The sequence below is a fragment of the Phaethon aethereus genome (genome assembly GCF_964289735.1).
Source record: "Phaethon aethereus genome assembly, chromosome: 1".
In the NCBI taxonomy this organism is placed as follows: Eukaryota; Metazoa; Chordata; class Aves; order Phaethontiformes; family Phaethontidae; genus Phaethon; species Phaethon aethereus.
In genome coordinates this window covers 76,790,583-76,805,585 of record NC_138575.1, presented here as the reverse complement: position 1 = coordinate 76,805,585, position 15,003 = coordinate 76,790,583, and the positions used below count along the sequence as shown (strand labels likewise).

Genomic DNA, 15,003 nt, shown 5'->3' with positions numbered 1-15,003 from the left:
CTGTAAATCACAGAGTGATTTACAGTGGCACATGCCCCACTTTACGGAGCCTAGGACACTTAGGATGCTTACTTAGCTTTACACATGCATACATAGTGCCACTGAAATAAAGGGTCTGCTTTCCTCTCCATCAAATGCCATTTGATAACAGCTGGGTGATTGCGCTGTCTTTTTCACAGAGAAAGTTGGATAAATGGTTTCACCCTCGTTGCATCGCCTCACAAGAGAAAACTTTCTGACAGCAGCTTATTGCAATTTTTAAAACGCCACCAAGTGAAAACCTGCTTCACCAAAGCTCTCCTTTCAGTCCCAGGTTCACTAAACACATAGAGTGCTCACTGTCACATGCGGAGAGGTTTATCTAACTGCAGAATCTGAAAACTGCACAGTTTTCAAAATTAATACTTGCTTATGTTGAGTGTTCATTGATGTGAGCATTCAAAATAAAATGGCAGGCTGACTGTAAACAGAACCCACCCTTTTTCTGATGCTTCTGTAAAGGAAGCAAAGAGAGGGAACCGTATTTTTTCTTTTCTTACAGAACGGTGCACTTTATTAGATTGTGTACAATTTTATCCTGACCGTCCTGACATTTTTCCTTTAACATCCCTCTTCTTCAACATGGAAATAAAATTTGCATTCTTATTTTTCCCAACTGAAGGCAGTTCCCCAGGCACCAAGCAAGCAGACTGTTATTTCTTCCTGTTCCTCATTCTGCAGACACCTGGAGAAGGACCAGAAGGACACCTGTGAAAACCCCACCTCCACAATCTTAGTAGGCCCTCAGTGCAAGAGCCCTCTTCTTTTGAGCTCTTAGCTTCAAGGGTGTTGTGCTTTTTATGAATATGGCTTCTCTCCCTTGGATCATGACTTGGGAAAACAATTCTGATTTTTCTCTAGCACTTGTGGACAGTTAACATGTAGTGAGCTGCTTTCCCACACAGCCATAGAATGAAGTATGTTGTTTCCTGAAAGAGGGCTTCTATTTCAATCTTCTCTTTTTAAGTAGGCAGGGTGGAGAAAGGATGTTTTGCAGCCAATTTGCACAGTCCCTACTGAGCTACAAATTTCCACTTCACAAAAATTAATTAATTTAGGGCTTCAGTGAAGTGTATAAGGCTAAAGAGGCTAAATTCAGGACCCTGGTAATATCGTAAGTCAATTATCAAGTTAAAGTAGTCAGGGGAAGGTCTGTTTCTACTATTGTGCTGTGCTACCTGAATGTTATCTATAAACATGAAATTCAGAAAAAACAGGGTGACAGTCTAAACAGTCATAAAATGATAGCCATTTTGTGCTCAGAGTAGGAGTTGAATGTGTTTAGCTACTTGGCTATGCTAGTTGGGTACAGCAGCAGCAAGAATATAAAATTCCTGTTCTGCTTGCTTAGCTGCCATGAACAAGCCAGGTTTCCTACAAAGTTCTCCAAGAAACAAAAATAAACATAAAGCCTGCATGTAAGTGTACACAAACAGTGTGTAATAATTGTGAAGCTACAGTCCTACAAAGCATGTTACACTAACTGCATTAAAACAGACAAAACTTCTGGAGATCATTTCCTCCACGGATGCTGCTCATTGCAAGCATAGAAAACACAGTGGCTGACATATATGGAGCATAAAAAATGCCTTGTTTGCAAACTTTGTTTTCTATGCCCTTTGTTGCTAGAACATAGTCCTATGGGTTAGAGGTGAAAAGGTCCTGTCACTCAATCAGCAAGTTGTTCTTAAGTCAATAAAAGTAATTCAAACTTTCTTCCATAGATTTGAAAGAAAAAGCTAGAATAAAACTTTTGCTCTAGGCTCAAGTTTGGTGCCTGAAAATAGGGCTTTCATTATTTCTTATGTAAGACTACGTAAGAAGCTATATAAAACACAAGTGTAATTTCTTTCTTTAGAGGGGTCTGTCTTTGTCTAATAGTGAGTCAGCATCATCTGACAGATCAATTTTCTCTAAGTGTAGGATGTGGACTTTGCATATCATGCTCTTCAAGGGCACCTGTTGGAAACTTGGGTCACTACAGCATGGAATTTCACACCACACACAAGCTCAACTTATTGGCCTCCCAGTGCAGAGACCTACATCACAAAATCTCATCAATGAGACTGATACCAGATGCCTCAAATTTTCTGTCCTCCAGATCTGCCTTTCTAGAAAGGAGACAACATTCCTTAATACTTTTTTGGTTCTTTCTGAAACCGTTAATGTGTCTATTATCCATAGGATCATTTAGGTGGGATTCACCTTCCTCAGAGGGGGAAGACGGTCTTTACTCACAAGCTAGCAGGGATCATTGACAGAGCTTTAAAGGAGACTTTAAGGGCAAGGGGGATATATCAGGCCTGCTCGTAGGATGACATGCCAAGGTTATAGGGACATACTACTAGTGAGAACCCTCAGTCTGTTGCTCTAAGACGTGCTGGCTACACTGCAGCACGCTTGAAGTCTTACAGAGGTGAGCCAGGGGCTCCTGAGGTAATAGGAGCCAACAGGGAAACACCACTGAAATACCTCACAGGAATTAAGGGGTGTTGCTCTAAGAAAGTGACATGACCAACAGCCCAGCTGATGTGCCTCTACACCAATGCACACAGCATGGGCAACAAACAGGAGGAGTTGGAAGCCACTGGTTGCTGCTACTGAAACTTGGTGGGATGAATCTCACGACTGGAGTGCAGCTATCAATGGCTGCAGGCTGTTCAGAAGGGACAGGTGAGGAAGGAGGGGCGGAGGCATTGCCCTCTACATCAAGAAATGGATAGAGTGTGAAGAGCTGTCTCTGAAGAATAGCCACAACCAGCAACAATGGCAACAAAGGGAACCTTGTGGTTGATGTCTACTACAGGCCACCCGATCAAGGGGAGCCTATTTCAACTAAATCAGGTTGCTCGGAGCCCCCTCCAACCTGACCTTCAATGTACCTTCAATGTTTCCAGGGATGGGGCATCTGACATAAGATGCTATAAAATGTCATAAGACTTCCAATAAGTATAGGACCTGACAAGATGCACCCCAAAGTCCTGAGGGAATTGGCTGATGTAGTTGCCAAGCAACATTTGAAAAGTCATGGCAGTCAGGTGACATCCCTGGTGACTGGAAAAAGGGAAATATTGCACCTGTTTGTAAAAAGGGTCAAATGGAGGCCCCTGGGAACTACCAACTTGTCAGCCTCACCTCTGTGCCTGGGAAGATCATGGAACAGAACCTCCTAGAAGCTGTGCTAAAGCATACGGAGGATAGGGAGGTGATTCGAGACCGCCAGCATGGCTTCACCAAGGGCAAGTCCTGCCTGGCCAACCTAGTGGCCTTCTACGATGGAGTGACCACATCAGTGAACAAGAAGAGCTACAGATGTCATCTATCTGGACTCCTGCAGGGCCTTTGACATGATCCCCCACAACATCCTTCTCTCTAAACCAGAGAGATATGGATTTGATGGGTGGACTGGTGGGTGGATGAGGAATTGGTTGGATGGTCGCATGCAGAGGGTAATGGTCAGCAGCTCAATGTCCAGATGGAGTTAGGCCATGAGTGGTGTCCTTCAGGGGTCCATACTGGGACCACTGCTCTTTAATATCTCATCAATTGCATAGACAGGGGGATCGAGGGCACTCTCAGCAAGTTTGCAGATAACACCAAGCTGAGGTGGACAGGATGCCATCCAGAGGGGTCTGGACAAGCTCAAGGAGTGGGCCTGTGTGAACGTCATGAGGTTCAACAAAGCCAAGTGCAGGGTCCTGCACCTGGGTCAGGGCAACCCCCAGTATCAGTACAGGCTGGGGGATGAAGGGATCGAGAGCAGCCCTGCTGAGAAGGACTTGGGGGTACTGGTGGATGAGAAGCTGGACGTGAGCTGGCAATGTGCGCTCACAGCCCAGAAGGTCAACTGCATCCTGGGCTGCATCCAAAGCAGCATGGCCAGCAGGTCGAGGGAGGGGATTCTGCCCCTCTATTCCGCTCTGGTGAGACCCCACCTGGAGTCCTGCATCCAGCTCTGGAGCCCTCAGCACATGGAAAACATGGACCTGTTGGAGCAGGTCCAGAGGAGGGCCACAGAAATGATCAGAGGGTTGGAACACCTCTCCTGTGAGGACAGGCTGAGACAGTTGGGGTTGTTGGTCCTGTAACAGGACAAGGGGTAATGGTTTTAAACTAAAAGAGGGCAGATATATCAGACTAGATCTAAGGAAGAAATTTGTTACAATGAGGGTGGTGAAGCACTGGCACAGGTTTCCCAGCAAGGTGGTAAATGCCCCATCCCTGGAAACATTCAAGGTCAGGTTGGACAGGACTCTGAGAAACCTCATCTAGTTGAAGATGTCCCTGCTCATTGTAGGTGGGTCAGACTAGATGATCTTTAAAGGTCCCTTCCAACCCAAACTATTCTATGATTCAGGTTGGAAGGGACCTCTCAGGAGGTGTCTAGTCCAACCTCCTGCTCAAAGGTGGGGCAGCTGTTAGGTCAGATGAGTTTGGTCAGAGCTTTTTCCAGTCAAGTCTTGAAACATCTCCCAGGATTTACGGTTTCTCTGGGGACCACATTCCAAAACTTAACTGTCCTAATAGCATAAAAACTTTCCCTTGTGACCAGTCTGTATCTGTTGTTTGAATTTGTCCCCTGTCCATCATTATTCTGCCATGCACCACTGTGAAGAGCCTGGCCCTGTCTTCTCCATAACCTCCCAGGAGTTATGGGCAGGCTCCTGTTAGGTGCCCCCAAAGCCACCTCTTCTCCCAGCCTAGCTCCCTCAGCCTCTACTCACAGGGGAGGTGCTCAAGCCCATGTGGTGGCCTTCTGCTGAACTTGTAGTTTATCAGTATCTTTCTGATGTTAGGGGTCCAAAACTGTACAGAGTGTTCTAGATGCAGTCTACCACATGCTGGGCAGAGGGAAGTAATCACCTTCCTTGATCTACTGGCTGTGCTTCCGCTAATACAGCCCAGGATGCTGTTGGCCTTTTTTTATTGCCAGGGCCAGCTCCTGGCACATGTTCAGCTCGCTGTGTGCCAAGACCCCTATGTCCATTTGAGCAGAGCTGCTCCCCAGCCAGGCAGTCTCTGGCCTGTATTGTTGCAAACTTCCAAAATCTCTTGATATTAATTCTGCGGGGATGGCCAGGACACCCTTCCCATGCCACACACAGCAGAAGCTCCCCCATCTTTCAAGATCATCTGCAATAGTAAGCCAGGATTAACTTCATAAAGACATGAAGCTAAAATACTGTTAATGCACTTTTCCCAGTATCTTTAAAAACAAGTGTACAAATTCCTCTGTATTCCTGTATCTGAAAATGAGAACAGCTGCTGCGAGGTGTTCTTTTCCTCCGAGCATGGTTGTTTATAGTAAAGACTACTAGGCTTTGATCAGCCGCTTATATTTACTAAATTGATTCCAACATCTTTGCCAGTGGGCTGTATGGATTCTCAGCATGAAACGCTCCTGCTCATTTGAAGTGGTTGAGATTGTTTTTCAATGGAATTTTCCATTATGCTCTGTGCTCTCCTTTCTTCAAAGCACAATTTGTTCACTGGGCAGTACTCTTTGTCCAACACAATATGCAGAGCCATTTTACATCTTGCTCAATACTTTTGTTTTCTTCCCATGACGCTTCATCTCCATTTATTCTCTTGCCTCAACCAAAGTTTCCTTCTGCATCTCTCACATGTAACCTGATATGTTTGTTAGCTGCCCTTACAGAGGGCTTTTTTCTCCCCTACCCTTTCTCTCTTCAGTATTAAAAGTCTGGAGGCAGTTAAGACTTCTCAGGGAGGATACAATGCCTTTTTCCAAAGGCATTTGCCCCCCCCCCCCCCCTTTTTTTTTTTTACTGAAAGTTGGGGTGCTAAATAGTACAGACACAGTAATCCTGCATGCCCTACAATTCTTGCATGAGTACTCCCCTAAACAGATCACTACCATTACACATTGTTTTTTAAACAGAGATGTTTAAGCCCCAACAGCAGGGGCTGGACAAATCAGCACATCTGTTATAGAGGGCAAGGGAATCCACATCTCCAAGCCCCAGTCTAATGCATTGTCCATTACACAGCTGTAACAAAGCAGTGTTTTTCCCCCCTTCTTCCTGTCAGAGCCCAACAAAATATACACAACCTTACTGACTGAGCTGTAGACTATGAAAGAGCAGGTAAAGATTTACAACAGCGAGTCCAGCAACACAACATACATGAACTAGTGGGGTTGTGCATCTCTACCTACTACTCACTCATCAAAACGCTACATTCTTTCTCAAGGAAAAAAAGAGCAGTTTTGGCGCTCTTGCTTTATTGTGTTACTTGGTTTTAACTGTATCACAAACTGCATCTCTATTAAATTGGCAACATTCAGTAAACTAGACACAGGTAAAGGACTGAAAAACTACACGTACTTACTAAGGAGTTTATACCTCTGGTTAAGGTTTACTTCTAAGTGTGATTAACTGTTTGATACTGATACACACTGAAACATGAGGTGGGCTAGCATATTCAAATAAACAGCAACTGAAAGAAAAAGCTTCTACAATTAGGCAATATCAGTCTGCAGAAATACAAGTTTTCAAGTACAAAAAATAGAAAGATATGAAAGTAAAAGAATTGTAACGGTACTAAAGATGTAGAACATCTCTCACAGCAAAAGTTTCCAAGTTAACAAGTTTGACGTGATGTACATGGTAAGCTATACCAGGGAGTCTACTATAAAGATCCAGCCTCTTTTCCAGCAACATACAAATCTCAAATTAAGACATCTCAGTTAAAAAAAAAAAAATCCACAAGCAAAGCCCAAATATTTCACTCTATGTTTTCTAAGTCCACTAGTTTAAAAAAACAACCAACCACAAAAAAAATCCACCCCATCCCCCAACCAACTTGAGATACACTGGATGCAGTTTTTCTAGGAAAAACCAAAACCAAAAACAGGCCCCATGACTGACTTCACATGAAAATCTGTCCCCTCAGGCCTCCCAGGACATGGGCATATTTACGTGGCTTAGTAGATCGCCACAGCCCAGTTATTCTTAATAAAGATCCCACTACAGAACTGGGGCTGTGCTGTAGTCTGTTCACCTCCCCAACTGCTCTTCCTTCTGTGGAATCTGGATAGTACAAGAGCCTCACAACAGCAGACTAAACTTATGACTACAGATATGCAAATTTGACAATAACAAATATTTAATTAAATACCAGTCTGATTAAATACTTCAGTTTTAGTGTTTGTTATGTGTAGGAAGAGCTTTGTATTTTTTAATCCTCAAAACAGGCTGTATACAAGGTGGATCCTGTGCCACATTACCCTATTCCTTCCACCAGTGCAGACTAGTGAGCGGCTGCATCTAATTCCCCAAGGATCAACAGCATGCTAAAGAGGTTTATTTTATAGAATTGCTCTTATCTGTCTATATGCAATAGCAACACATGTAACTTTCAAGTCTATGACAGCATGTCCAATATATAGATGTAGGTAGTTTTGATCAGGATATGAGCAAATACTACATTGGCAAAAAACAGCATCCTAAAACAATGCAAGGCTGCTAACTCAAAAATACGGAAAATGGCTAACAGTTCAACTCCAAGCTCATGCACTGAACCCTACATTATCTGGTGGGTTTTTTTCAAATATAAAAAGAAATGCTGCTATTTCTAGAATCCTAACACAAGGGGCAAAAATTTATTCAGTGTGTGAAGATAAAACCAAAACACTCTAGGGCATGTTGGGCCTCTTGCTGCTTATGATCACATCATTCACATGGCAGCCACTGCTTAGACTGAAAAGCAACATTAAGTAATAAGTTATTTTCAGTTTCCTCCTTGCTAATTTCTTCCCAGTCATCCAATGCTTCCTCATTACTGTCTGCTTTAGAGGCATTCACCAGTTGCCATAAGAACACAGAGTATCAGCAGAAGCACAGAAGTGGCACGAGGGAGCAAGCGTCAGTGGCAATAATGGAGTCAAAGACCTGTTTGTGAACTACAAACAATAAGAAATGCCAATACCAGATACCCACAGGTGAAATGCTGGTGTTTTTTTTAAATGAGATGCCAATGGCAAGAACGCTTACCATGCAAACATTAGTTTACTTACCCTTCTTTTACTTGCTCTGTAAAGGGTGGTAAACCAGCCAAGTAGTCATACAAATGTTTAATTACCATTTCTACTAATTAAAACAGATGGCCACCACTGTATTCACATCCTTGCCTAGCACTGTCTCCATGGAACTCTGGCAAATTCCAGAGTATCTGTGTTTCAGCCTTACAAAAAAAATCCAACAAGAACAAAAAAGTTTGAAAGTAGGAGTGAGCAAAGTACACAAATACCCTTAAAATACTTTCCTTCTGAATTCCCTTTAGGGACTAAGGCCTGTGTAGTGAAGACAACAAATCAGACTGAAGTCAGACATATTTACGAACAGAAAAGAAAGCTCAGAAATTAGTATTTTAAGTGAAGGAAATGTACATTAAGACACATAATTCTAGAACGGAACCACCAATTCTACAACAGAAGCTCTTTTTTCTCATACAAAACCTGCAGTTTGAGCTTTGATAACAGACGTTGTTACTGACGACCGGAGCACTCAAGAGTCCCACAGGTGCCAGGCTGGGTGTTACAGTCCTCCCATGGATGGAAAGCTGTGTTTTCAGCACGGTGTGGGGCAGCTAGGTTTCGTGGGGGCGTGCCGCCCTCTGGCGCTACGAGTCTGGAAGGGGCTGGCTGTGCGAACCACTCCTCGTCTTCAGCTGCGACTGGGCGATATCTGCCAGTGCACTCTGAATCTTTTCCAGCAGCATATCTCCACGATAAACAACCTCTTCCAGACGGGCAGCGGCTTCATGATTTTCTTCTTCTAATCGATACAGACTAGCAGCCTTTAAAATAAATGGAAGAAAAGTAAGGATCTTCAAATAGAGTACAAAATTGACTTTGCTACTAAAGGATGGTGATGGAATAGTTCATGCTCCCTAGAAAACAGAAAGATTCTCTCTTTAGCCCCCGAGTTACATACTAGTAACTTCAAAGCAACTCGTTATAGCTTTGCAGCCTAAAACAGTGCATGGCTACATGGAGTAAACACAAAAAAAACCACCAGAGATGTTAGTTTCTTTCATATTACAACTCTCAGCTCAGTACAGTTTTTCTTGAGAAGTATTTATCCCCCTCCCCACTCCCTTACTGAAAGGTACTCAGCAAGATGCAAACATAACTTATTTCAACCTTTCCATTAAATAGTGTATTTCAGATGAAATGGCATTAACCTTTTTTTCTTCAATATGTTGTTTCAGAACCAAACTGCTTTTCAGATAGACAAAATTTAGTGAAATAAAACATTTTAACATCAAAATATTTTAATAATTTAAAATACTTAAATTTAAAACTACTAAAATTTTTTCTAACTCAAAAACAGAAAAAAACAACACACAATACTTTTAAACTGATGGTTTTTTAAAGCAGTTACCCAGGTTTATATACAGGTCCTTAAGAAGTCGTGCTCAAATTGGCAAATTCTATCCACATACTCATCTTCCATTCTGCAACACTGGTATCTTTAGTGGAGGTTAATATATGCATGAAGGACTTAACAGCCCTTGGAGAAAGGGTCATAGAAGGAAGATAGCAAAAGGTAAGAGTTTGAAGTTTAGAATCCAGCTCAATTACTTCAGTCTCAGTTGTTAAATAGTTGACTGCAGGTATGCTGCAGATTTGAGTGGAATATGTACTACCAACTATGTGTACTACCAAAGGAACTCAAGAGGGATGGGTAAATTGCATTGGGCATTAGCGTAGCAGCCCCTTTTACCATTCATGACAAGCCTTAGATTTGAAACATATACCAAGACAACCTTAGTATAAAAAAAAAAAAGAAATAGATCAGGCCAATACATGTCTATTAGCCAAGTATCTATTTACCGCTTCTCAACAAAATCTATACTGCATATTTTAGAGTATTTCAGGCACCTTCAAAACAATCCTTTTAAAGAATGTCAAAATGTTTAATACTGCACCAAATTAAACAGCAGCAAATAAAAATCAAAACTAGAATGAGTAAGTGATGGAATCCAAGCTAACTTATCTCAAAACCACACCAAACAGAAAAGGCCAGAAATCCTTGTAAAACGAGATTCTGCATTAATGGAGCAACAAACTGTTTGAGTATCACCTCGAAGGAAAGCATGCCCCTAAGTCCATAACCAACTCCTCCGTCTGGAGCACCCTACTTTCCCTGCATCAGCTGTCACTATGATCAGACCCCTGCTCAGTCATGGAAGAAGCCTGTAATTTGTCTGCAGCAGGAAAACTGTCTTCAGCTATTAAATACACAGCTACATTAAATTATGCTAGTGTTTACCAGGCCCAATTAGTATGTTCAGCAATTACTGTGACTAGCCATGTTTCAAAACTCAACCTCCTCTGTTTCAAACCAAATGTGATATCACTGTCAAATTATTTGTATTTGACCCAGCAGGCACCTCTTGTATTAGTCTTTTATAAAATGCCTTTGAATAGTCACAGATGACCAAATCAGGTGTAAAACCTTTAGGTGATCTTAGAGGAGTTCCAGGGTTCTGCAAGAAACGGCACTCTTTGCATCCTTGTTGCTTTCTAGAAAGAAAATACTTGATGTAAATCTAGAAGTTAGAGTAAAAAAGAAAAAAGATGCTGTTTAATAAGCAAGATCTGTAGAAAGAAGAGGGAAAAAAAAAAAAGAGCAGTATTCCTTCAATTGTGGGTCAAAAGGATTTTCTGGAAATGCAAAACAGTTGAGCATTGTTGGACAAGCTCCAGGTATGAACCCATGTGAACCTCATCAGGTTCAACAAGGCCAAGTGCACGGTCCTGCACCTGGGTCAGGGCAACCCCTGGTATCACTACAGGCTGGGGGATGAAGGGAGTGAGAGCTGCCCTGCCAAGAAGGACTTGGGGGTACTGGTGGATGAAAAGCTGGACATGAGCCGACAATGTGCGCTCACAGCCCAGAAGGCCAACTGCATCCTGGACTGCATCCAAAGCAGTGTGGCCAGCAGGTTGAGGGAAGGGATTCTGCCCCTCTACTCTGATCTGGTGAGACCCCACCTGGAATACTGCGTCCAGCTCTGGAGCCCTCAGCACAGGAAAGACATGGACCTGTTGGAGCAGGTCCAGAGGAGGGCCACAAAAATGATCAGAGGGCTGGGCATGAGGAGGAGAGTTGGGGTTGTTCAGCCTGGAGAAGAGAAGGCTCTGGGGAGACCTTACTGCAGCCTTCCAGTACTTAAAGGGGACTTATAAGAAAGATGGGGGACAAACTTTTTAGCAGGACCTGTAGTGACAGGACAAGGGGTAATGGTTCTAAACTAAAAGAGGGTAGATTCAGACTAGATATAAGGAAGACATTTTTCACAATGAGGGTGGTGAAGCACTGGCCCAGGTTGCCCAGAGAGGTGGTAGATGCCCCATCCCCAGCAACATTCAAGGTCAGGTTGGACGGGGCTCTGAGCAACCTGGTCTAGTGGAAGATGTCCCTGCTAGATGACCTTTAAAGGTCCCATCGAACCCAAACTATTTTATGATTCTATGATTGTAAAATTAGAATTAGATGCAAGTTCAGTATTTCCACTAAGCTCATAATGTACTCACAGGCTACCCTCATGAAAACTTCAGGCTGATATTAAAGTAATTTTTCAAGATTACATGGCCTAGAGAGAAAGAACAGTGTTTTTTAAAAAAAGGAAGAAGCTTGCCTTCAGTTATGTTTTGATATTTTAATTAAGAACACTCTTACCTGCAAAGCTGCTGTCGATTCTTCACTAGGCAGGGAATCTATTAGAACATCAATATCTTTTGCAGTTCGTGCAATCAATGCTGCAAACAGTTGGGCGTACTCTTTAAAAAATAAAAGTCAGTGCACTCAGTACATTATTAGAAACAAGCACAACTCTGCATACACAGCACAGAAAATTGTACAGACTTGAAGTATGCAGGTGTTAAAAATTCTCCTACATGAAGAAAACAACAGTATCACAACTGATGAGAACTCAACCATATTAGAAGATTAAGGTAGTTTTGATTCCAGTCCTAGATTAAACAAGGTAATGGGTTATACAAAGACTTGGGCTTTGTACATAGCTCAAACCCTGTCACAGTAAGCCAGTTAAAAAAATTACTAATACCAGTATTAAGTGTCCTAGTCACTACATTAAGTATTGAGAAGTAGCTAGAAACTATTTAACTTTTCAATCCTTGCCTTCAAATCTGCCACTAGACACAACGTAAAGATAGTGATTCAAATAGATGGTTTATTTAATTAAAAAAAAAAAAAAGAATCCCTATTCAGCCACTAAGAAATGGAAAAGGACTGGAAGTTTATAACAGACCTTAATTTGGCTGCTATATCACTGAAAGAACTGCATGGACTTGTAATAAAAGGCACCATAAGCCAGAAACAAAACCTTTCCATATGGAATTGTGTCCATTCAATTTGAATTAAGTTCATTACTACCATTAAAACACTGAAACAGCTCCTTTCAATTTATAATTTAAGATCTTATACATATATTTGTTTATGCTGATTCGTTCATGAAAGATTCGTGGAAGCAAGAGCAAAAATACTTTCTAATGGCAAAAATCTATAGAAAAGATTGGCACTCTCAAAGGTACACTTGACTTTAACTTAAAAAAAACCCTCAAACAAAACCAACATACCCATTTAAAGCTTTGTCAGGGTCACCACAAGGTTTACCTGTAAAGAGTTTTAAGGCCTTCTTAGTAAAACTTTAAGTATCTATAGAGTCATAACTGTTAGTTTTGTTTTTCCTCATCAGCATTGCTAACTTGGCTGTATGATTTTACTGAAGTTGCTATATTCAGAATTTTAGAAAAAGGCAGATCAAAAGAGAAGTCAGCCATGACCAACCATTTTAAGACCTTTACAAAGCCCCTAGCTCCCATTTTAAGACCTTAACAAAGCTTCTAGCTCCTGGCACCCCACTGATACCAGCACCCGAGACAACACCAGGTAAGATAAGGAAGCAAACAAGCCTTTCAGCTGGCTCTTCCAACTAATTCCAGTATCAGAGAGCAAACTGCCATGGACCAGTGAAGAACTAGTATCCAGCTGTCCTAGACAGTGCATCACTGTGCTCCAAACCAGTCTCCCCTGATATCCTAATAGACAAACCTAATCTGATACAAGCTAGAAGTAAACATTTTTTTTTTTTTTAATAAAAAAATAAAATGGGGGGAAGAGGCAGAAAAAGAAAATAAGAAAAAAAGATACTAATACCAATATTAAGTGTTCTAGTCACTCCATTAAGTATTGAGAAGTAGCTAGAAACTATTTAACTTTTCAATCCTTGCCTTCAAATCTGCCACTAGACACAATGTAAAGAAAGTGATTCAAATAGATGGTTTATTTAACTTTTATTTAAAAAAAAAAAAAGAATTCCTGTTCAGCCACTAAGAAATAGAAAAGGATAAGAAAAAGAAAATAAGAAAAAAGATAAAAAGATTCAGGATTAAAATAACATGGTTATTTAAACACTAACTTGAAATTCTCAAATTGGAGAGACCTTTTAGTTTGTTTCCCAATTTCAGTGCCTTAGATCAGTTTCTTCTCTCAAAAAACCAAAAACAAAACCCCACCAAACCAAAGCAGCCAACAACAAAACCACAAATGCCAATAGGGAGACTCCTCAGGACATTACTCCTTAATTAATTACATAAGCAGATGATACATGGAAAAGACACAAATAATTAAAAGTTTATGACATGGAGAATTTTAAACTCATACATGATTTCATAAAACTAACACTAATTCTTTCTGAAAAAACTTTTTGGAAGTAATGGGCAACTCACTAACAACCTCTTGCAGCAGTCCTATTAGAATGTTTTATACCTGTAGAGCTACTGTATCTGTGCAAAGACACCAGCACAAGAAATACATTGTAATGCTTACTTAACACTTAAAATTGTATTTCCACTATCACAGTCTTATGCAGCAAGTGCAGCTGACATCAATTAATGACTCAACTTCAGTCACTCGTGAAGTTGTTTGTTAAGCATGAAACGGAGTGCAGATTTTGTGTTATAGATTATACAGACTGTATTACAGAGTGTACTATATCAGAACACCCTCACATTTTGTTAGGAGATGCAGAGACTTGCCTTCCGTTGGATTAGCAGGCTGATCTTTGTTTATTGCTGTCTGAATGTTGCTGAAAGAGGCTGGGGGCCCACACTGCTGCAACACTCCAATGGCGTTGCAGAATTGGTCTGCGAGCTGCAAGCAGGAACAACAGCGTTGTTATTTCGCCCCTAAAACGATGTCAATTTTATTTTGCATCTTAGCGGACCCCACGCAGCAGCCCACCCCGGCGCTAAGTAGGAGCACACCCCCGTGGCGATACAGCCCTACCTGGGGGCTGCCAGCGCTTGGGGCTGCGGGGGCGGCGAGAGGGATCGCTTCCCGCCCCACCCCCCCGCAACGGCCAACAACGGCCGGGCCCAAGCGCAGCAGAGGCAGTAAGAGCAGGAGGGAACGTGACTCCTCAGCCTCGCCTCGCCTCGCCTCGCCTCCCCTCCCCTCCCCTCCTCGTGGTAAGGAAAGCGACGGGCGTCGGGGGAGAAGGGAGCAGCACTCGCCTCACCGAGTTCACGGCATCCTGCAGCTGCGTTAACCGATCCGCCATGGCGCCACCGCCCACCCGACCGAGCAGCAGCGACGAGCGCAGCCAATAGGGCGCCTCAGTGTCGGCGGAGGAGGGATGGGGCGTGACGCGGACCTCCTTCCGGTGAGTCAGGACAGGCCTGGCGCGCCCCCTGCAGGCCAGGAGGAGGCCCGGTCCCACCGCACCGGGCAGCCCCGCACCGTGTCAGAGCCACGTGAAGCCACTTTCTGACACTTTTTTTGCTTTCTCGCCTGTGGCTGGCAGCTGCTCGGCTGGGGTCAGGCAGGGCCTGGCTTACGAAGAACGTCGTGCTGTGGCGGACGCGGGCTTGGCCCACGGGCCGCTGTGGATAGTGCTGCCGAAGGCAGC

The 15,003-nt window shown here is 42.7% G+C and overlaps 1 protein-coding gene across 1 annotated transcript; it reads right to left on the bottom strand.

Moving 5' to 3' along the window:
* Positions 1 to 8,682: 8,682 nt before the first annotated feature.
* MED21 (mediator complex subunit 21) lies at positions 8,683 to 14,655 on the bottom strand (the record flags this gene model as incomplete). The annotated part of the gene is made up of 4 exons (XM_082000220.1): positions 8,683 to 8,859; positions 11,751 to 11,851; positions 14,132 to 14,246; positions 14,614 to 14,655. The coding sequence occupies 4 exons, from the start codon at positions 14,653 to 14,655 to the stop codon at positions 8,683 to 8,685; spliced, it is 435 nt and encodes a 144-aa protein (XP_081856346.1).
* Positions 14,656 to 15,003: the final 348 nt, after the last annotated feature.